The sequence below is a fragment of the Ictidomys tridecemlineatus genome, chromosome 13 (genome assembly GCF_052094955.1).
Source record: "Ictidomys tridecemlineatus isolate mIctTri1 chromosome 13, mIctTri1.hap1, whole genome shotgun sequence".
Taxonomy (NCBI): domain Eukaryota; kingdom Metazoa; phylum Chordata; class Mammalia; order Rodentia; family Sciuridae; genus Ictidomys; species Ictidomys tridecemlineatus.
Window position 1 is genome coordinate 3,386,702 of NC_135489.1, and position 23,104 is coordinate 3,409,805.

General features: G+C 49.2%; 1 protein-coding gene and 1 long non-coding RNA gene across 3 annotated transcripts in view; both read right to left on the minus strand.

The window, feature by feature from the left end:
• The window catches only part of LOC120885287 (uncharacterized), a 99,295-nt gene that overhangs the window by 9,695 nt on the left and 66,496 nt on the right, over positions 1–23,104 (minus strand). The window contains exons 2-5 of the long non-coding RNA XR_013429463.1: positions 11,973–12,026; positions 2,757–6,078; positions 2,038–2,156; positions 303–627 (exon numbers count right to left, since the gene is read on the minus strand). This is a non-coding gene — a long non-coding RNA (uncharacterized LOC120885287). The remainder of the gene's footprint in view (positions 1–302; positions 628–2,037; positions 2,157–2,756; positions 6,079–11,972; positions 12,027–23,104) is intronic.
• Positions 16,601–23,104, minus strand: part of Tshz1 (teashirt zinc finger homeobox 1) — a 72,383-nt gene continuing 65,879 nt past the window's right edge. For both annotated transcript variants that reach the window (XM_078029870.1, XM_040271955.2), the window contains exon 2: positions 16,601–21,147. In XM_078029870.1, the coding sequence (XP_077885996.1) occupies positions 17,954–21,147 (3,194 nt within the window). In that variant the 3' untranslated portion in view covers positions 16,601–17,953. The remainder of the gene's footprint in view (positions 21,148–23,104) is intronic.

Genomic DNA, 23,104 nt, shown 5'->3' on the forward strand with positions numbered 1-23,104 from the left:
ACACACACACACACACACGGAGGAAGAAAGAAAGGGAGGAAGGGAGGGAGGAAGGAAAATAAACCTATATAAACTCTAGGGAAATAAGAAAGGAAATACAGGCTGGGGATGTAGCTCAGTGGTAGAGAGTTTGGCTGCATGCACAAGGCACTGGGCTGGATCCCTAGGACCATACACACATGAAAAGAGAGAGAAGAGAAGAGAAGAGAAGAGAAGAGAAGAGAAGAGAAGAGAAGAGAAGAGAAGAGAAGAGAAGAGAAGAGAAGAGAAGAGAAGAGAAGAGCCAGGCAATCCTAGCTTACCATATAGTTCAGCTCCAACCAGCATTTTCTTTCTTTTTCCAGTTCCATCATGGTGCCACCAATGAGAAGTCTCTTCCTTTTTAATGGCTGAGTAGGATTGATTTCCTGCATGTACCACATTTTCTCTTTCTGTTCATCAGCTAATGGGTACTTAGATTGCTTCCATTTCTTGGCTATTGGGAACAGTAATCCCAGGTAATCCTGGGATTCCTAGGAAAGGGAACGTGCCATCTACGACATTGCATGGAATGACCAGGGAACTGGACGTGTGCACCAATTCAGGAGTTGTACCAGGACTTTTCCTTGAGTGCAGATGACACCTTTCCTTCAAAATATTTAAAGCATTTACAGATTTCATTTCATTGTCACAACATCCTGAACAAAGTTCCACCTAGCCTCCTCCATGGGGAAGGAGTGCGAAACACAGAAGTCAAGTCATTAGACCCCACGGAGGGTAAGGAGGCTCAACTTGCTCACAGCAATGAGTTTTCAAGAATAAGAATAAAATTCAACTCATCTACATTATTTTAGAGTCTAGCACATTATTATCTTTTGTTGAACTTGAATGAAAATGGGTGAACAGTTTTCTTAAGAACTTTAGAAAGACAAATTACACCTAAACTAAAAAAAAAAAAAAAACTTTTCAAGTCAAGTTGCCCAAATATGGTTCTATAAATTATCTCAGAGATGCCAATGGGTACAGGGGAAGGAAGGGAGGGAAGGAGGGAGGGAAGGAGGGAAGGAGGGAGGAAAAGAAATTGGGCAATAATCCAAACAATCCTGAGGGGGTGAGAAGGAATTTGGAGGACCCTTAGTTCCTGATTTCAAATGTAACTGCAAGCTATAGCAATCAAGACCATAATAGTCAGTTTTTTATTGTTGTGACAAATACCTGAAAAAAATAACTTAAAGGAGGAATGATTGATTTCAGAGGTTTCCGCCCACGGTCAGCCGACTCCATGGCTTTGGGCGTAAGGCAGGGCAGACATCATTGTGGACGGGCGTGTGGAGGAAAGGCGCTCTCCTCATGGCAGCCAGGAGGCAGAGAGAAGAAGGGCCAAGACGTGATACAGTTCCAAGGGGCACACACCCTAGGAGCCACTCCTTCCCCGCAGATCCCACCTCCCAGGAGTCTACTCAGTGTCAATGGAGTAATCCACTGAGATGGCAGCAGAGGCCTTAAGATCCAGCCACGTCCCCAGGCCTCCTCTCTGAGCACTCCTGCACTGGGGGCCACGTCTTCAACACAGAGCCTGGAAGAACACTTCATGTCAAATCCATAACAGTGTAGTTACAGGGACAGAGACATGGAGGAATGGACTTGAGGAAAGCCAGACACCTCACCTAGATTGTCAAGCGATTTGGGGCTGTGGCTTTAAGATCGTCAATGAAGAAAGAACAGGCTCTTCAGTAAATAGCACTAGGACCAGCAGATACCCATGTGCAAAAGAATAAGGTGAACTTAGCTTGTGCCATATGTATAAGTTAACTCAAAGTGGATCCAGTCTTAAACCATGGAGCTAAAACTCTAATACTCTAAAAGAAAACATGGAGGGGATTAGAACCTGATTTAAAAAATGGGCAATGGATAAGAGTAGACCTTGCTTCAGAGAGGACACATGGCGGATGATAAACACAGGAGAAGATGTTCAGCACTACCAGTCATCAGGGAAATGCCACACAGAATGTGCTCTACCCCTACCAGTACAGCTATTATAAAAACAGTGAAACTCACATGGGTTCAGGAAGGCACTGAGAAATCAGAATCCTTGTGCACTGCTGGGCTGGGGCTGGGGCTCAGGGGCACAGCGCTCCCCTAGCAGGTGCAGGGCCCTGGGTTCCATCCTCGGCACCCTATAAAAATAAATAAAGTATTGTGTCCAACTACAACTAAAAAATATATATATATTTAAAAAAAATTCTTGTGCACTGCTGATCAGTGTGAATGACATGGCCACTGTGGAAAATAGTTTGTCACTTCCTCAGAAAGTTAAATATGGAATTGTCATATGATCAATCTCCACAAGAATTGGAACCCAAAACTCAGCTATTTACACCTTATCCATAGCAGCACATTCCCACCATCCAGAGGTAGCAACGACTCAGACGTGCACTGACGGTGATGGTGAACAAGACCTGGCAGACACACAGAGGAACAGCATTCTGTCTTAAGAAAGAGGGACATGGTGACACACACCTCCGCCTGGATGGACCTGGAGGACCCTGCTGAGTGAAATGAGCCAGTCACGAGGAACAGAGGCCGCACCTTCCTGCTGTCTGTGAAGTGCGTCAGGGACCCAGAGTGGCAAACCCAGAGACGGAAGCAGAGGGTGGTGCGGGGGCGTGGGGTAGGAGGAGTGGGGAACTGGTGTAGAAGGCAGAGTTTCCCTTTGGGAAGCTGAAAGGTTTTGGAGATGAAAAGCCTACGCTGTGCGACATGGAAAAAGTGCTTACTGTCACCGAACTGCATACTTAGATGATATGTGTCAGTAATATGATGTATGTTCTTATTCCCAGGGGTTCGCTGGTCTCCCAGCCGCCTCTCCACTGAGCCTGGGGTCCGTCTGCTCTGGCGGCCTCCACTTTCTGTACCCCTTCCAGCTCACTGTGTTGATGATGCTCACCGAGTCACAAGGCCGTGTGTTCTGCCAGCCGTGGTGGGTACTCCCGAAAGAGCAAAGTCACAGGCAGGGTGCAGGGAGGGAGGACCTCACCCTGAGGTCAGGCGCAGCACCACCGGGCTGCAGGAGGGCAGGTCCTCTGGAGCAGGCTTGTCCTAGCCAGCACAGTTCCCGGGCAGCCTGCAGACCACTGCGGTGGCCTCTGTCACATCCCCAGGAGTGTCTGTGTGGGACCTTCCTACACCAGTGGCACGTGCTGGTGGGACGTGGGAGCAGCCTTCCGCGGCCAGCAGGTGAGTTGGCGCCAGGGCACACACTCTGCGGCACTCCTTTGTGGTGCCTCACGGGGCTCACAGCGAGGAGACAAGCCCACCACCCTCTCTCCCTGGCCCTCTCTGCCCTCCTAAGTGCAGGCCTGCACGGGCATCCCAGCGGGCACCGCCGCTGATGTCACACACAGGGCTTTCCAAAGAGGGGCCTCTTCAGTCCAAAACCTCATGGAAACAAATTCAGTCCAAGGGTCAATTACGGGCTTATTTTCATATTTATGGACTGAATACTTTCCCCTCAAAGACGCTAATGATAGCCTAAGGGACAAGCTAATCAAAACACAAGCCCTGGAGTGCGGAGACAGGAGAACGTCTGCGAAGAGAGGCTCCCGCGGCCCTCCCCACACAGGGCATCTCTCCCCAAAAGACACTTCCAAACACCTCCCAAAGGGAAGCCTGCTACCCCCCACCGTTCTCCAAGGTACATGCGACAACGCTGAACAACTAACTCCTCAGCATTAGCCTGAGCTGCTTATGGGGAGAGGACAGCAGCCAGTCCCCAGGTCATCTCAGCCTCTCCATGTGACATTTCAGAGACTCTGAGACAGTGTGGGTCTCTGTGCACCCTGGCTGGGGGAGAGCGGTGTTGGCACCTGAGGCTCTAATCAGCACCTGGCCCATCATCGCACCGACGACAGGCACAGGTGCCACAACTTCACCAGGGTGTCTACCCAGCTTGTGGTTGCTAACTGGCACCAGATTGAAGCGTCGTGCCTCTGTGCAGCCAAAGTGCAGTTATATCAGGTTCCCCAGCACGCAGCACCCGAACCATCATCGGCACAGGAGACGCAGCCCATCTCCTGTGTTCTCCTGGAAGACGTTCGCAGTGCTCCTGGCCAGACAGGAGCTGCCTCGCTGCCTCTCTGAAGCTCTCCCTTGTCCCCAAGTCCCAGAAGTCAACAGGGTCCCTTCCCATGGAGAAGCCCGTCCTCCGGCCACCCTCTAGACCCGAGGCTGGGAGTCAAGTGCTCCTCCCTATTCTCATGTCTGGCCTGTGTGCAGCCCGTGTGCAGCCCGCGCAGAGCCCGCTTCCCTCCTGGCCTATCCTGACCCCTTCGCAGGAGGTGAGGAGCCTTCAGCAGGCCACAGGCTACTGATGACACAGTGGAGCGCCAGACAGACGGGAGGCTGCCGTTTGGCTCCTTTGGGAGGAGCAGTCGGTCCTGGCCGGAGGCCGTGCTGGGCCCCCGGGGCCTTTTATCATTCCATCCTCACACCAGTTCTCTGAGGAAGAAGGTGCTGTTGCCAACCTCAGGTTTGAAGTGGGGACACTGAGTCTCAAAGAGGTCCCAGAACTTGCCTGGTCACATGACTCATCGTTCCAGGAAACGGGCTTTCACACGGGTTGATCTGATTACAAGCCAAGCTCTCCCTGTCACCCTGCATTGTCCCCCAGGACTGATGAGACCCCAGCCCTGTGCTGAGAGCCTGTGACCAGCACTCCCCCAGCCCAGGGCTGGGGAAGTGTGGCCGGCTGCCAGGACCCTCAGGCTCCTGTCCACCAGGAGAGCTGTCCAGGGCCTCACAGGAGACCAGAAGAGGGGGCCAGGTAAAGGAGCCCGTGAGGTGCCACCTGGCCAAGGGTCGGCTCGCCTGTGGAGGGGCGTGGCAGACGGGGCAGGGGCTGGGCCATCCCGAGGGCCCAAGTCCTGGGCTGCCCACCTGGAGACATCAGTGGGAAGTGTCCACGTGGAACAGTTGCAGTAACCTCTCGGCCTACTGCTAGGTGCCGGGCAGGCAGTGGGGGCCTGCGCCTGGTCCTCAGCAGAGCTAGGAAGGAAACCCTGGCCCTTGCAGAGGTGGACGGGGCAGTGCTGCTGCTAGAGGGAGTGGGGCACTGCAGAGGCGCAGACCAAGGGGGCCAGGCCTCCTGTGGGAGCAAAAATGAGGTGGCTTCTCAGGGAAAGCCACTGAAACTGGGGCAGGAGAGCCAGCTGCTGAGGAGGGAGAAGGCACAGAAGGGAGCCGGAGGCGGGCAGCAGGAGGCAAACCAATAGGTCCGTGGCTGTGCCCAGGGCAGAGCACTTGGCCTTCATCTCACATACGAGAGGAACTTGACCTAGGGGTTCCTGAGGTGTGGAAGGCAGAGTCCTACCCAACACCTGCCTCTGAGTACCCACCTGTGAAACCCCTTCCCTTGGAGGTGGGGGAGGACCTGTGACTATGATGGGATGTCTAGGATAATCAGGTGAGCTCTTAACAAGGACTGGAAGCAATAGAAACGTGTTCCCCTGACCTCCCAGCAGCTAGCGTGCTAGCAGAGGGGCCATAGGCAGGGACTGTGGGCAGTCACTTGCTGCTGGGAGCCTCAGGCCTATAACACAAGCCGCTGGATTCTGCCAGCAGCCAGAGCTCAGAAGAGGACCCTGAGCATCGGGCGAGATCTCCGCCAGGGCCCACAGCCAGATTTCAGCCTGGTGAGCCCATGAGTAAAAGACCTTCCAAACCCCAGATAAGCCAGTAGGTGTTTGCAGCCACTAGGTCTGCAGCAGTTTGTTGGGCAGCAGTAGAAAACACGGAGGTCGGCAAGAGAAACCTAGAAGCAGTGGAAAGGAAGGGGCCCTTCCCTCCTCTAAGAGCAAGGAATGGTTCACGAGGCTCAGAGTCGCGCTGGTGCTGCTGGCGATGGAGACGCCCAGTGGAGGCGACTTGTCCGAGCTCCTGTCGCTGGATGAGAGTTGGCCTGTGGAGTAAGACGTGCACTTCACGGAGCTGTGATGCTGAAGCCGATTTCTCAATGAACTCAATCTATACTCATCTTAAGTAAAGAAGCACGACTCGGTGAAAGTCTGTTCACCAGTGGACTTTGTTGACAGGCTGGAGAGACTGCAAGAAAGAACAGTGAACTACATCAGCATGGATGGCAAGAGGCTGAGACAAGCCAGGATCCAAACAGCCAAAACACCCAGACACAGCCCGTGAAGGCCAAGTGAACCAGACATCGAACTAAAGGCTTTGCATCTGGAGCATCGCTGAACATTGCTGAAGTGCAACACTGAAACACCAGTCCTAGCGTGTGACCTCCTGGGTCCTTGATCACCCACATCCCGGGCCCCACTGAAGGCCCTCTGGTTGCACCCTGGCAGAAAAAGTGATAATTCTTTCCTCCTGGGAGATGGCACAGCCACCTATTAAACTCAAGGAGACTGTGGACTTGTCCCCCCACCATTCTAACCTAAGGAGAAGAGTTTGGCCATTACTACCTCTAGTCATTGGGCTTCAGTGAGCCTGGTGTGGACCGGAGGAAAGGGAGTCCTGCTCCCGGGTCTCTGGGGAGACCTGTCCTCATGCGGCTTCAGATCCCAACCCCTAGGAGCCAAGCGGGAACCCTAAGGGCTCCTGGTGACGAAGGAGGGATTCTGCAGGCTCTGTGAGGGCACAGCAGTCCTTGCACGGAGTTCATGTCGGACCCGCGGAGGGCCATGGCTAGAACACTAGGGCACTGAATGTTGCTCGTGGGCCAAGTGGCACCTCTGCACACCTCTGCGGGAAACCTGTGCTGGGCAGTAGGTGAAGGGCAAGGAGGTCCTGGGCTTGTTTGTTTCTACCTCAAGCAGTCAACCCAAATCTTTTGAGTTGTTTTCTTCGAAGACCCCCCTCTCTCTCCAACATAGATTTTACTAATCTCATATCAGATGCTGTGGTGCTCAGACTTCAACTGAGCTGAAATGGAGAGGGGTAGAGGACACTCCGACACAACTACACCCTATGAGGCCGCAAATGTTTTATTCTTCCAACTCAAGTATGTGGTTGATCCCAGGTGTCTACAGTGCCTTTGCCTGTTTACCAATTTTAAGGTGACATTTGAAAAAGTCTTTCTTATTTTTGTGGACAAGAAATGAGAGAGAAGAGCTGTTTAATCATGTGTTTATAATTAATTAAGCAAGTCTATTAACAATAAAATTCTTATCTATAGTTTATTAGGCCCTTCCACATACTGGGTGGATGGTGAAGCACATCCCACACTGGGTTAAGAGTTTTGCTTTTTTTTTTTTTTTTTTTTTTGCAGGTTTTGGGGGGATTGAACCCAGGGGCATTACACCACTGAGCCAAATACCCGTAGTCCTTTTTAAAAAACTTTTGAGACAGGTCTACTAAATTGCCCAGGCTGGCCTTGAGCTTGTGGTCCTCCAGCCTCAGGCTCCTGAGGTTCTGGAATGACAGGCATGGCCGCCATGCCCAGGGCATTGCTAGAATTCTGAAGCTTACGGAAGCAGGAGCAGAAAGCAGCCCAATCTTGGGCCTCTGGATCCCACGCTTTCTCCACAAGAGCTTGTCACCCAGTGCTGAGCAGTGGTGGTGGGTCCACCCAGGGACAGCTGTGTAGCACCTGGTGCAAGCGCAGCACGTCCTTTCCCACCATGCAGGTGCATCTCAGGTGGGAATGTCGTCGTGTTCAACAGGGCACAGTTACACGTGATGCCAAGCTGGGACCAATCTCCAGTATTTCCAAAAACACAGCAAACCAAATCCCAAAGTAAGGCGGAGGCCTCAGTCCAAAATCTCCATGGCACAAGTGTGCAGCACCCCCGAGCAGGCATGGCGTCGGCACACCAGCCCAGGGCTGCAAAGCATGGTCGGCAGTGTGGTCTGCTGCCCACGGATCTGACCATCTCTTTCTGTCCTGTCAGGATCATCTGGAAGTCGAGCCTGGCTCTGAAGGCGGAGGATGCCAGACCCCACTGCTCCCTGAAATCCAAGGCTGCCGTTCTTCTAAACCCACATTGAACAGAAAGGAACAGGGGAGCAGGCCCACCATGTATTCAGGAAGGCTGCTCGGGGGTGGGGAGCAGGCAGGGTTTTCTCTTTTGCAGTGTAGCCATCAAACATCCAGCTTGAAACTGCATTTGTGTGATAAGACTCGCGAGAAGGTGGAATGGCACGGTGTGAAATGATCTGATAGCACGAAAAATTGTTGTTAGGAGGTGTTGGCACTTGAAAAACAACACGTCTCGTTCCTATTGGCTTCGGCCTGAGCTTTCTCCTGGAATATTCTGCATGGTCCTGTCTGGAATGAGAGCTGACAGGAAGCGCAGCGCGCCCCCCAACGCGGTGCCCTTCCTCAGGCTCAGGAACGGCCAGGCAGCTCGCGGCCACACAGGCGCTGGTTTGCCGACTGCTTTTTCTTTTTCAAGTTGCATTGATTTTGATTGACAAATAATAATTGTATCCCTTTGTGGGTACACGATGTCCCCTTCCATCTGTGCCTTGTAGGCTGGCCCGTCAGGCTGGTTAGCATAACCATCACCTTTTAAAAGAACCTTATTTGTACAATGGGACACGGGTTAGCCTTTAAAAAGCAGGAAGTCCTGTCATTGGTGACAACATGGACCATCCAGGAGGACATCATGCTAAGTGAAATAAGCCAAGCACAGAGAGACACGCACCTCATCATCTCATTGAACATGAAGTCTAAAAAGTAGAACTGCAGGAAGTGGAAGGTAGAACAGCAGCTACAGAGGCGGGCAGGGGCGAGCAGAGGCGGGCAGGGGCAGGCAGACAGAGGGGTGGATTCCATGCTCAAGTCCGGTGATCGAGGATTTTAGTGAAGTTTACCAGGGACAAACGGCCACACACGCAGCCTAAGTCCCATGCCTGAGTGGCTCCCTGGCCTCTGGCTTCTCTTCTGGAAACCTCGGCAGGGATTGCAGTTGTTGTGGTACGTCCAGAAGGGCCAGCACAGTCCTGCTCCCCTCCACAGCCTGTCCCGTGCTCATGAGCTCTTGGCCGGCACCTCAGCTCGGTCACCACCCCTCCTCCTGACCCGCACCCTTCACGGCCCAGCCCTGGACCCTCCACCTGCGTTTCCTCCTGAGTCCACTGAAACGCTGATGTCAACAAGGCTTCTTCTGTTTGCTCTGCAAGAGCAGCTTTTAGAGTGGACTTCCTCCTTGTGTAGAAGTCAGTCTCAGCTCTTCCTAAGTTGGAGTCTTCAGTATGTTCACAGGAGAGAGTGAAGGAGTGCGCGTGTGTGCGCGTGTGTGCGCGTGTGTGCTCGTGCTCACAGGAGAGGGGGGCAGGAGAGAACTACAGAGTACCAGGAATTATCTATGCATAAAGAAATTAAAAGAGAATATTTTCCAGAGCAATTGAAGCCCATCTCCTGAACAATGACGACAGCTCCTCATTTTCGACAACAATAGAGGGCACGTAGGAGTCAGCTCATTAGAATATCTGCGGCTCTTTTCTGTTCTCTCTGCATTAAGCCCCCATAATGTCAGTTGTCACTTATTAATGACAATTAACTAGTAATCAGCAGTGAGACTCTTCGAGGTGGTCTTTGCCTGACAGGTGAAGAAAGAGAACATTGCGTAGTGCCACACAGTGACACGGAGCCTTCAAAGGGAGCCCGGCATTTCCATAAATTATTTCAGAAAGAAATTTTCCTTTATACATTCTCTCTAAAGCTTAAGGATCTTTAACCCTAGAAAGGCCACACTCCCTCTCCTTCTCGTGATGCTTTCCTTACAAGTGAGATCTCCAAAGCATCGACAGCTGCTGTAATGGGTTCTCCCATCCACCAGTCACCTTGATTCTGAGTCTTTTCCCACTTTTAGCTGCTTAGTTTATGTCTACTTATGATGCATAACTTAATTATGTCCACCCATGATACATATCCTTGGTCATGCCCACCTATGATGCAAAACCTAGGTCTTGTCCACCCACCATGCATAATTTTAGTCTTGTCCACCCTCTATACATAACTTGGTCTTGTTCATTCATGACACATAACCTTGGCCTTGTCCACTTGCCTTGTATAACCTCAGTGCTGTCTACCTTTCATGCATAATTTGGTCTTGTCCACTCATGACACATAACTTAGGTCTTGTCCATCGGCCACGCATAACCTTGGACTTGTTTGCCCGTCATGCATAACTTTGGTGAAGCCTTATGGCTACACTTGTTGCATTTCACCAGCTACTCCTTTGGGCCAGTGGCTCAATTCTATCTTTGCAGTCTTTCTGCCTCTGTCTTTCTGTATCCCTGTTTTTCTCTCTCCTTCATGTGCATCTATTTGTTCTTCTCTCCTTACTAATACCCTGGCAGAATGACTGTTACCTTTTTTTAGAATTGAAATAGAAATTGTAAACCCAATTGCACGTCAGAATTCTCCAGCCTTACTTATCTGTATGGGGTCTACCCTGAGTCTTACCTTTCCTATTGCTCTCCTAAGACCAAACAAACAAACAAACAAAAAACCATTCCCCTACCCTGTATCTAGACTTTGTGGACAGGCACTTATCTGATAACACACACCTGCCCTCCACAGCTCCTCCTCTGGTTTCCTCCAGGATGCTGAAATCTTGACTAATCTGAAGGACTTGAGGTAGTAGGGCTTTCTGAGAAGTCTATCAAATATTGCTGCAGGATAAAAGTGTTTATTTTGTCTTTTTGAGGCTTTAGAAAATCCAAATTTTCCCTGGGGAAGAGACATGAGGATACCACATGGTGGAGAAAACAAGTGCAGCCAGGGTTCTACCTGCCAGGACCACACTGAGCAGGGCACTGCCAGGTTCATGCAATTAAAAAAGAAAAAAAAAGGTTAGTGCATTTATTCATGTTAGAACAATGCTATTAGTCTGTTCCCCTAGTGTGGAAACTGTTGGCACAGGACGTGACCCTGAACCAACACTGAACCATCAGGTTCCATCCTGCGCCAGGATTCCACTCTGCAAGAGGTGTTGCTGGAAGCAGGTAGGAGAAACTCCAAAATCCAAGTGCCTTCACAAAAGAAGAGGATGCTTTTATTGAAACAACTTTTAAGAAAACTGAGAGGTCAACTGGAAAAAGTAACTTTGTGACCCTTTGTTTCATAAACCCATTGTTTCCTGGGAGAAGCTCAGAGCGATAGGAACTTGCTGCCGCTGCACCCCCAGTCATTGTTTTGTGGGAAGGGTTTGTTCAGAGGAGATTGCCATGCTTCCATGACAACAAATAAGATGCTACATGTTGCAAGGCTCTAACTAGCTCACTGGAACTCGAGGCAGAAAACTCACTTCCATTTATGAAAACAATCCCTCCGCAAAGAGCTGTCATTGTAAATGCCTTCCTAGTTAAAAAAAGGAAAGATATTCTTCATAGTAATCTGAAATTTGAACAAAGTCCTCTCCATCCAATTTCTGCCTAAAGATTATTTCACATTTTAATGCCATTGGTTTTCACTTACTGATAAAGGAATGGTGGAAAGGGAAGATGTTCCAATCAAGGCGTCCAGAGTCCAAGTATGGGATGTGGTCATTTGTCATGCCATTCAATGCCATGGAAGCCCATGGTCCCACTAAAGGAGAGCACTATTTGAATGTCATCCAAAGATTCCGCATGTCAAAGCTAATGACTTTTTAAATTTCATGGCTCTAAAAGAATAAGGACAGGGAAATCCAAGAGGAGAATGGATTGCTCTTAAAGTAGAAATTCGATTTTACTAAGTTATAAATAATGGTATACAGATTAAATGCAAATTTAGGGCACTACTGTCTCTTAAAGTTAACAAATCAAGGCATAACTAAATATTTGCTTCCCATAATGTTAATGATGTTAGTAAAGGCTGAAATTGGCAAATGCAATGATTAATTGATCAATAATTAACTGACTTAAAATTGGGCATAACAGTACAGGGTATTTATCAGAAAGTTATGACTTAGAAATATGACTCAATCATATTTCAATTTCATTTCACATCATCTGAAACTGCACTTCATAAAGGATTTTAAAATTCTCACCTTCTTAGTTTTCCTGTGATACAGCACACACTATATATTCCATATTTCATTGTTCTACAAAGAGAAAGGGAAATTCTTAGTCCAGTCAAGTGTTGAAAACTGGAAAAAAATACTCTTAAAATGCAAAAAAAAATGTATTAAAAGAAGAAAATCAATTGAAGGGAAGAAAATATTTTAATCTTGTGAACAGCCTGTAGAAAACGCCGCTATGTAAGAGTCCCGCGGAGTCTGGCTGACGGTACCAGTTAGCAGAATGGGGCCTTCCTCCTTATTCACATGGAGACTGAGGGTCCCCGGCTAACCGTCCCCAGTGCCTCTCCATTAATGCACCTGTCAGTCAAGCAAGTTTTCAAAGAAAAATATCCTTGTGATTTCAGCTTTTTAAAAATAATGTTTCAGTCTTAAAGACATCTTTTAAATTCATCTTAAGCAATGTATTTTCTCTATTTCTTAGTTTCTATGTATGCCAAATCTCAAATATTTTAACAAAATGTGATCAAATACATGCCCACTGCTTCCTTCTACTGTCTGTCTGAAGTAAAATACCTGTAATGCCTCATTTTTGACCAGTCAGGTCAAACTGAAAATGACTGACCAGTTATGGTCAGCTTCTTAATGGCTGTTGGTGAGAAATCTTCTTGCTCTGTGTGGAGAAGCACTCCCAGCCCCCCAGGGGGCCTCTTGACCATGATGCAGGGACCACCCTCCTTGCTGTCCTCAACACTGGCCCATGAGAAACCTAGGTCCCAGATACTGGGCTCTCAGTTAGTGCCCCGTGACCTTGAGCTCTGCAGCACCTCCCTGCAGGAGTGACTTCTGCTGGAGATTTCTGCAGTGGCCCATGTCTCCCATCTTCCAGCCACAAGTGTTCTGTTTTATAGACTGCATCCTTGGTGGTCCCTCTCATCTTGCCAAGTACTCTACTTTTTTGAAATTACTTTTGTTTACTACTCAATATTAATTGTAAATTACTAACATAAAACATGGAATTTGGAGCTTTCTTCCTATTAGCAAGTCAAGCAATTTGGAGACAGTACAAAAGCCCACTGTTGACCTGAGGCCATCGGAGGCATTTTATGAGACACAGTACTGTGGACTAAAGTGGGAGAGAAGGATTGATAGCTAGTCATCTCATGTTAATCCTCGGGGCCCAGGGAAACCCTTTCCTTCTGTGTTGCTGGGCTGTATGTGAAGCTTGCATGATGGCACCTGAGATTAACTGGAATCCAAACTCAGGAGCAAGGACTCCGAAAATCATACATGTTCTTAAGCAATATTCTCTTTAAATCACATAAATAAATAATAGACTTTTAATTTATCATAAATTTAATAATCTATATTATATTGGCCAGTTAAAGAAAATGGCTTATTTAAAAAAAAATCACACCTCTACATTCACAAAGCAAAGTTGTGTAGGCATGGTGGCTCTCCAGCAAATGGCCATGTGACCCAGCACCAGCTCTACTGTGAGCAACCTGGGCACATGTTTTACACTGTGGTATAGAAATTTCAGGTCTAAGTATTTGTTTTAAGGAAATAATTGGTAACATCCACAACAATATTAAGTGGAATATTCTTTGAACTCATTGTAAGAGTGAAAATCTGAAAAGATACGTGTTGTTTTAGAAAAATTAGCTGGCAAGAAACTGATTAAATAAAGTACATCCCAATAACATTAAACACTTCATGATTGGGAGAGCTACAATATCTGCTGCCAGGTAAGAGAAAGGAGGCACAAACTAGGTTCAGCCCACTTCCTGTTTATAGGAAAATGGAAAAAGGCCAGCACTAAAGTGACCCTTCTCTAGATGAAAACAGTCATTTCTATTTCTTTCTTTAGGCCTTTGTTTTCCATTTTCTGCAATGACTATGCATTACTGTTATCCTAAGAAAATCACATAAAAAGCACAAGTTCTCTCCACTGGAGAGTCTACTCTTTGGTATCTTAAAAGTTTACAAGGTCATTACTTAGCTTTCACAGTATCAGCATCTCCAGAGAAACTGTAATAAAGTAGGTAACAAGAAAATTATACCTTGGAAAAGAGAAACCGTTATTGGTATGTACAGGTTTCTAAAAGTTCCTAAGTAGTTTAGATTTGCTGTAGACTAAGGTTAACAGCTCTTTAAAGATTATCAGTTACAGAAATGGAGAGACACAGATCTTAAGCTTCTATTTGTGAACACGGTCTTCAAGTTTGTTTCCTCACATAAACTACTGTCCATCGTCATTTCACTGGTTCTCCTCTAATATCAATGAAGCAACAGCAACATCTCCCCGTGCCCACATCCTGAGGAACATCTCCAATGTTCTAAGATCCTACATGTGAAGGGAAAATATTTGAATAGTTATTAAATCCAAGGTTCAAGCTGCAACATAATGAGAAATGTGGTTGTTTGCCTGTGCACAGTGACAGGCCAACCCAACAGAAATGCTGGCCAAGACGTCACCTGGTTCCTCTCTGGCCTCCTGCCCTCGGCCCTCCTCCCACACCTACAACTGGGATGGGTGGCCGGCTCCCCCAGCCCTTCAGGGCCACTTTGTCCCCGTGCTTCACAAGAGACGGGTCTGTTGCCCACCCAGGGCTAAATAGGGTTCAAGGGACAGGGGACCTCATGCCATGTGAGGGGCCTATTTGCTAGGACACAAAGCAGGACAACAGATTTACTTAAGCAGATGGAGAAGGTAGAAATGAGTGAATCTTCAAGCTGTGGGCATTGGATTTGCGGATTATTCCGTCTCTTTCTATCTGTGCAGACTGGGCTTCTGCATCAGCAGGCATACCTGTGTACAACCGAAGTCTGTAAAACTCACAGCAAATGCACTTTATGTTCAGATCCAGAAAAATAGGTGTTGCGATTTGCAACAGTTGGTGTCTGCTGAAAGGATGTGCAGCCTCAGGCCCAGGTTGTTCTCATCACCGTCCACCAGCCCAGGCTGAGCTCTATGCCCCATCTCCCAGGTGTGGGCTCTAGCTCCCTGGAGCCTGTCATTGGGTGATAAATCACAGGGGTCCTGCGGCAAAAGCTTTGGCGGCTCAAAGCCCAAGTTCTGTCCATCGAGAACAATATGACCTTGAGCAAGCACCTCTCCTTGCTGTGCTTGGGTTGTGCTGCAAACTGGAGGTGAAAGTGTGGGTGCTAGAGCAACGAGGTGTAAGGGGGGAATAAGTGCCCTGTGTGTAGCACACTCAGCACAGGCCCTGGCACACAGTAGGACTTGGCCATGTTGAGTGGGATCACCACCTTAGTAGTATTAAGAAACTGACTCTCCTGCCCATTGACTGGGAACTCGGACTGAGGATAGTATGCAGCCTGTTACGAAGCACAGGGAACACAGTCCAGGGGGAACCCAGGATTCTCTCTAGTGATCAGAGTTCAGATTGCAGCAGCTCTGACATTCCTGTGGCTTATCAGGACTGTGCCCACCAGCCCCTCCTGGGCAGCCTCACTGCCCTGCAACCGCACCTGCTGCCTCACCCTCTTACTAGGAGGGTGAAATACCTATGGGCTGTGGCAAAACGAATATAACTTCCGAGGATGAATATGCAAAGACCCCACGCTACCGCCACAGGCCTGATTGGTATTCCTTGCTGTCACCTCTGAGCCCAAAGTACATAATCACCCAGTAATTGAACTGAAATGTCTAAATGGTTGAAGCTCCTAAAGGACACAGCTATTTACCAATGAAAAAAAAATCAGAAAAATTCAGCAAACCTCCCTGGCGCTCTGCCGCATTAGCACAGAAGCCCGTGCAAACATGACTCACCCAGACCCGGGCCTCCCCTCCATCATCAAGGAGTGATCCTCAGCATCGTGGGCGATGCGGGAAATAATTAAAATATCACAACTGCTTAGCTGCGTCTGAACAGAGCTGTGTAAGTTCTAACCTTTCTCAGGATATAAATCTGATGAAAAAATTTAAAAAGGTAAAAAGTGAAATCCTCTGCTTAAATGCTTCTAGGGAGGTTAAAAAAAAAGACGAGTACAGAGAGCATCAGTGTCCATGTGTCCCTCAAAATGGACTGAGCAGGGAATCCTGGACTCATGGCCGCGTCATGGCACGGATGGGCAAGGGTCCTGGCCGCCTCAGTGCAGTCCGAAGTGTCCGGAGCAGTCTGCAGAAATAAGACGTGGCTCAAACACTGAAATCAAGGGCAGCTGGGTCCTTTTTTTTTTTTTTTAATCGTACATTTTTAAAAGCTCAGAAATCAGGTTTTCCTCTTTGCAAAAATAGAGAACTAATTCCAAGATCCCCGGGGTCTGTGAAGCTGGAGCAAGACCTACCCATCTACTCCATCATTAAGTCCCCAGATGTACACAAAGGTTAATTACAAATATTTCTAAACAGTGCAAAAGGATTCTCTGAAGGAAGCATCACAGGCTGTCTAGGTACAAAACAGCCACGGTGCGATGGCTAACCTCGGCAATCCCTGGCACCCAGGGGAGGTAAAAATTTTAATTATCACTTTTAAAAATGCAATACTTATCATCTGAATGAAGCATGTCGACACACAAATCATGAAATGATGATTCTGAATAGAATCTGTGTTGGTTGATTGCATAAGCAATACCTCTTGCTGCTGAAATAGCATCTCAAAGGCAAAATAATGACGACATGACGATCCATGTAAATCAAGAACTGCGTGTGGGTTTATTTTACATTTGAGAAAACAGTGGATTTAATTGTGTGAACCAAAATGTACTGTACAATATTAATGACAGAACATCAAAATGTATAATTAATAGTGCAGTGCTCGCTTGGTTTTTATTTATTTATTTTTGTCTGATAGTTCCTCTGAGTACATGCATCGGGGAAGACGCAGGTGCCAGGAAGATTTCTCTGTTTAAATCAAGCTGCAGGAACTAAATTTTATTCAAAAATTGTGGTTTTACATTATATACACAGAAATTTAATATAAAATGACAATATAAAAAGTTAAAAGAGAAAGCATACAGCCAGAAGGTACAAAGAAAGCGGAATAGATTAAAATGATACGATATGTAACATACAGGAGTTTTTAAGCTGATGCTGGCAACTTACAAGGAAAAGGACTTCAACATTTGCCCCCCTTTTTTTTTTCATTTACCAATGCAGCACGCTATAGAAAGGTCAGCTTGTACCAAAGCTTACATTTGTAAATAACTATAAACGGCAGTATTTTACAGGAAAAAAGAAATAGCATTTTTACACATTTTTAAATAATAGCTTGCATACTTCTTTTTCTTTTTTTTCTTTTTTTTTTTTTTCTTTTTTGCCAAAGTGTCACTTTCAGCATCCAGAGGGTTTGGGCATAGTGGCAACGGGGGTCGCTGTTGCTGCTTGTGATTTTTGTTTTAAACGTGTAGAGTCGTGGCCTCCTCGCCCATGAGTCCTCGACAGCTTTCTGCCTTGCAATGGCTGCATGCATGTTTCCCTCGCAAACCAGTCCTGCATATAAAAGCTCATTTTTTAATTATTAAATAAGTTTTGTGTCTGACACAGCTTTTGATCTGAATGAAATGCCTTTAAGCCTTTTTTTTCTTTCTTTCCTTTTTTTTTTTTTTTGAGTGAAAGGCACAGAGATGCAATTACATCCTCAAAGGGTTAAATTTGACACCACCAGGTTCTATGACCTTTATTGTCATGGCAACTTTGTAATTTTAGGATGTCTTTTTATCATTGCTATTTGTGTCTTTCTTTACTGCTAAATAAGGTCTCTGAGTAGTGTGCCCCACTATTTCCTACAAAAGATAGCTTAACATCAAGAACAGATGTTGAAAATAAAGGTCAGACTTTGACTCACAGAAAAAGGAAAATAACATGCACAGATCAGACAAAGAGCATATAAATATAACTACAAAATATGTGTAAGAAAAACCAAGGTCCAGAGAGGCAGTCCAGCAACAAAGGAAAGACTGATTTCAGCGGCTCAGGCCAGGCCTAGTGCAGTACGACGACGACGTTTAGTGCAATGTTCTGCGGTCACTTGCAAACCTGGACGCTACTGTTTCTCCAGCTCAGTCACGTAGATCAGGTGGTCCTCCGGGGACTTGCCGTGCGTCTTACTAAGGTGCAGTTTGACTGCGTGCTTGCTCGCAAAGGTCCGGTTGCAGAGCTTGCACTGGAATGTGGAGCCCAGGTCTTCCTCAGCAGCCCCCAGCGGGCCCAAAGTCTTGTTTGCTAGGACTTTGGAGACATTCTGCTGCTCTTGAATCTGACTGAGTGGCAGCTTGGAGAGGTCCTTCAGGCTGAAGCCCAAGTGCGTCTCCAGATGGCTGATGTAGGTGGAAGCAGTTCTGAATTGAGAGGCACAATCGTTGCAAAAGAAAACAGGATGCCCTGTGTCAAGGTTCTTGAGGAATTTTGTTCCCCCTGTCCTCCTCAGCTGGTACTTGACATTGGCCAGCCAGTGGCTGATGGTGGTCATGGAGAGACCGGTGAACTTGGAGATGTGCACCCGCTCCTGTGGGCCCAGGTCCGACATGATATACTTGCCCTCAGCGGTCTCCCGCAGGCTGGAGGCAAACTGAGCCTGCAGGATGAGCAGGTGCTGGGGGTTCCAGTTGGACTGGCGCCCCTTCCTCTTGTGGACAGGCGACAGCTCATCCAGCGCCTCCTCGAAGCTGCTGCCATCTGCATCAGACTTCTCTGACACGGTGGAGGGTGTGGAGGACTTGGGGGTCAGCCGCCCAGTGAGGTTCTTCACCATGTCGGAGATATCCATGAGGGCGCTCTCCCGGAGAGGCGACGACTCCGAGTCGGCCACACCAGAGACCAAGGGCTTGCTTTTGGACTTGGTCAGGTCGATGGGCTGGTCGCTGTTCTCGTAGTAGTACCGGTCGATGGCGCCGGTCTGCTTCGCCGGGGTGGTGGGGTAGACGGGCTTGTCCAGCATGCTGTGGCTGATCTTGTACAACATGGCCAGTGGGTCCAGAGAGGGGCTCACAGGCTTGGACACCTTGCCCAGGTGGGTATTCATGATGGACTGCAAGGCGCTCAGGGGGTTGATGAAGGAAGGTTCCGGCGAGTGGTCAGTGATGATGCCCAGGTTGTTGCAGCCATTGGTGACCTTGGCCTTGAGAGGGTCCGTGCCGTTGGGGGTGTGCGCCTCCACCGGGCCCTCCTTCCTGGCCTTGCCGGCCTCGGCGTCCGGGCCCTTCTTCAGCTGCTTGCCACCACTCTCCTCGGCCTTGGGAAAGTCTTTATTCTCCTTCGCCGGGGGAGACGCTGCCTTGGCCGGGGAGCTCTTCTCCTTCTCCGCCGGCCTCTCCTCCTTCTTGACGCTGACCTTGCCGGTGACCTTCTCCACCAGCTCCTCCATGGCGGACACGTTGCTCCGGTGCGGCGGGGGCGTGAGGCTCCCGGGGGAGTGCAGCAGCGCGTTGTGCTCGGCGGCGGAGGACAGCGGCTTCACGCTGCCCACGTAGGACGGCTGCGCCTGCGCGCTGTGCGCGGCCGCCTGCAGCGGCTTCACGGTGCCCGGCAGCTGGTAGGCGGCGTGGATGCTGGGGTAGCCGCCCCACGAGGGCGCGCCGTTCTGCGCTTTGCTGATGGCGGTGGACACGGTGTTCTCGAGGGACTTGAGAATGTCCACGCCCCCCTTGGGGCTGTCGTCCAGGTCCTCCTCACGCAGGTACTGGTAGAGGGCAGTGGGCTCGAACTTCTCGGTGGCATCCTCGCTCTCCTCCTTGATCTTCTTGTCCACGTCGCCTGCCGGCGCCGGCGCCTTCTCCTTCTCGGGCTCTTTCTTCTCTTCCGAGGCGGTGGAGCCTGCAGGGGAGTCCGGCTGCTTCTTGATGCTGGAGGCCGGCAGGCGGGTGTGGGTGGTAGGGGGCAGGGGTATGGACTGGATCTTCTCTTCCACCACGGGGTCCAGAACCAGCTGCTTGCCTTTCTTGGAGGCCGAGGTCGTCACCTTCAGAAAGTGTCCGGTGACCATCATGTGGGCGGTTAGCTGCTGCAAGGTGTCATGGGAGCTGCCGCACTCCATGCACTTGAGGATCTGCGCTTTGCGGGCCTCAAACTGCCACGTGTAACTAGCACCGTTCTGGTAGCCGTAGCGGTTATTGGGGGTGACGTAGGGGTTTGCAGTTTTCTGGTCCTTGGAGGACTCGCTCAGGGCAACCTCTGCGGCCACGCCTGTGGGCTCCGGGGAACAAGGGGACGCCAGGTCCTGCAGTGCTCGCTTTTTGGTAGAAGGGACCAGTTTGGTGATGGCTGGCACCGGCTCCTTCAGAGGCACTTTCTGGTAATGCTTTGTTTTGATCATGTGGACGCTGAGGTCCTGTAAGGACTCAAAGGAGTGTCCACAGTACATGCACTTCAGCACCTTCTGCGCGTCTTCCTTCCCCTCCATCTCCATCAGGGAGCGCTTCCTGGGCTTGGACCACCGCTTGGTCTTCTCAGAGTCCTTGTCCCTGTTGTCATCTCGGTAGTGGCCCGTCTCATTCATGTGCACGGTGAGTTCCACCAGTGTGTCATAGGCAGCACTGCAGTCTTTGCACCGAAACTTGCTGGCCCCAGTGAACACCGAGCCGTAGAGTTTGTTGTTCTGGCGGTAGAGCTGCACGGTGCTGAACAGGCTGGGCTCCGGGAGCAGCCCGTAGGACGAGGTCTGCTGCAGGGTCTTGGCCAGGGCGGCCTGGTGCCAGTCATACCCGGAGCTGCTGCTGGTACTGGTGGTGCTGCTGTGGCTGGTGCTGGTGCTGCAGCTGGTGCTGGCGGAGCTGGCCGTGGTGCTGGCCGTGCTGGCAGGGGGCGTCGGGGTGGGGGTGGAGCTCTCCTTCTGGCCGGCATCATGGTTGCTGGTGGTGGACCCCGACTTCTTTAAATCCAAAGCTAAGCTAGACCAGCAGGACTCCGAGAACAAGTTTGCATACACGGCTTTGATCTGTGCCAAGCTGTCCTGGGGGTATGAGATGCTGTCTGGACACTGCGGATCCTCCTTCTCTTCTTTGGAGGAAGAACTTTTGAAATGGGCTAGCTGGTCACTGTTCTCACTGAAGGGTGACCCGTAGCCAGCGTCCTGATTGGTCGCAGTGCTGACGGGGGAGTTCTGGTAGCTCTGGGCCTCTTTGATTTCTGTCTCTTCATCACACACAAATTCGCCCTCCTGGATGTCCAAAGACAGCCCACCATCCTCCACGTGCTCTCCATCTATTTCTGCTGCCTTCAACTCTTCCTCGGGAACATAAGCTAGGAGAGAAAAATGAGGTGCAGTTAGAAGGCGTACATCATCTTCAAGGACGCGGCCTCCCCAGCAGTTAGGTGATCTTTAAAAAGATGTTTTTCAGCCAGGCTCCCAGGCTACAAGGCCACCCCAACTCTGTATCTTCCTACTTTGCCACTATGTGGCAGGAAATAGGTTTCCCCACCCTGGTAAAACTGGCTCAACAGAGCAGCCTAAACTGTGGGGCAGCATGGCCAATGTGGCAGAGGAAGCCAGGCAGGAGGGCAGGAGCCGACCATGTCCCCCAGAGATTCCTCCTGTAGGCCTTTCCCCGTGACCTGCCAGTCCCCTTGTGACTTCTATGAGATAAGTACTTGGAAACACTCATAAAGCCAGGACCTGTCTATCAACATTTTGGAAGAGATTTCATAGGCAATAGTATATGGTTTCCATAAATAAAAATACTTCTGCAACAAATACTGCCTGCAACAAAAATACTCTGGTCTCCACTAAAAAGAACACAACACAACATCACCACTCTCCTGCATGGACCAAACACAGCACCATCTATGTGGGGGTGCCAGACCGGTGACCAAGAACCACTGCCATATACCAATGTCCAAAGCAGCATCATACACCATAGCTCAAAAGAGGAAATGAGCCAAATGTCCATCGATCAATGAATGGATGAGCAAAAGATGCATGGAGTATCATCCAGTCTTAAAAAGAAAAGCAATACACCTGCTACACCATGGTGAACCTCAAAGACACTGTGTCACCTGAGGCGAGTGGTCACAAAGGGCAGGCACCATATGACCTTGTGAGGTCCTTGTGATAGAAGCATAGGCATGGACAGTGGTGTGGTGGACAGGGACAGGGGAGCAGGGAATGGAGAGCTGTTGTTGGGGGCCACATTTCAATTTTGCAAGATGGGCAAGTGCTGAGATGGGAGGAGGGGGTGGCAGCCCAGTGATGGGAGCATTCTCAGTGCCACTTAAAAATGATAAAATGGTGACCTTTTTGCTATGAATCTTATCATGATAACATTTTTTACTATAAAAGGCAACAGTGAATGCTCCATCCGCCTGCCCAGGCCTACAGCTGCACAGCACAGTGGCTTCATGGGTTCAGGGCCAAGTCTCCCAGGCCACCTGTATGTCCTGTAAGGACACCTGTATTTCCTGCAAGGACAGGAACGCATGGTGTTGGATGGAGCCTTGATTCTTACTGCAGGTCAATTTAGACACCTAATCTGTCACATATCTTCCTAATTCTCAAGGGGGAATCATTGCATGAATCACCTCCTAAACTTACTTGACCTAGGTACTTTATTTCTTAAAAAAAAAAAAAAAAAACCTGGGGAATTTTTTGGGTTAAGATATTTTCCAAAAAGCCCCTATTAAAATGCACAGATATGCCCTGAGATGGGTGTCTCATTAAATATAATCACTCATTATCACGTTATCAGAGCCAGATCCTAAGGGAATGTGGCAAAGAGCGCAGACATTTAAAGGGAGGGTGATGTGCAGGACAGAGAGCATACTGGGCCCCAAGGGGGGATGCCAAGGGCAGGCAGGGGCACTGGAGGGCATCTGCCCATGCAAGTGGAAGGCTTCAGATTGTGGAGCAGCATGCAGGATCCTAGCACATGCAGGATCACCTGTGTGCATGTGAGCACATGTGTCCGCATGCTCACATACAGAGAAACTAAGTCAGTCATGTGGAGAGCTCTGGTCAACCCAGGCCCTTCAGAATACCCGCACACACTGTGCTGCTGTGCACACAGCCAGCCCCACCTCCGCACGAGCAGCCTGAGCACGTGTTCACGTGTTCACAGCAGAACACACACCAGCAGTCCACTGACAGGCCCAGGAATTCCAGTTCCTGTTAATACTGCACTGCTAGCATCAGAAATAATCAATGTGCAAGACCCGGGTCTTCAGCTGTGGGCATCGACATCTGGGCAAAACTTTGGATGACTCT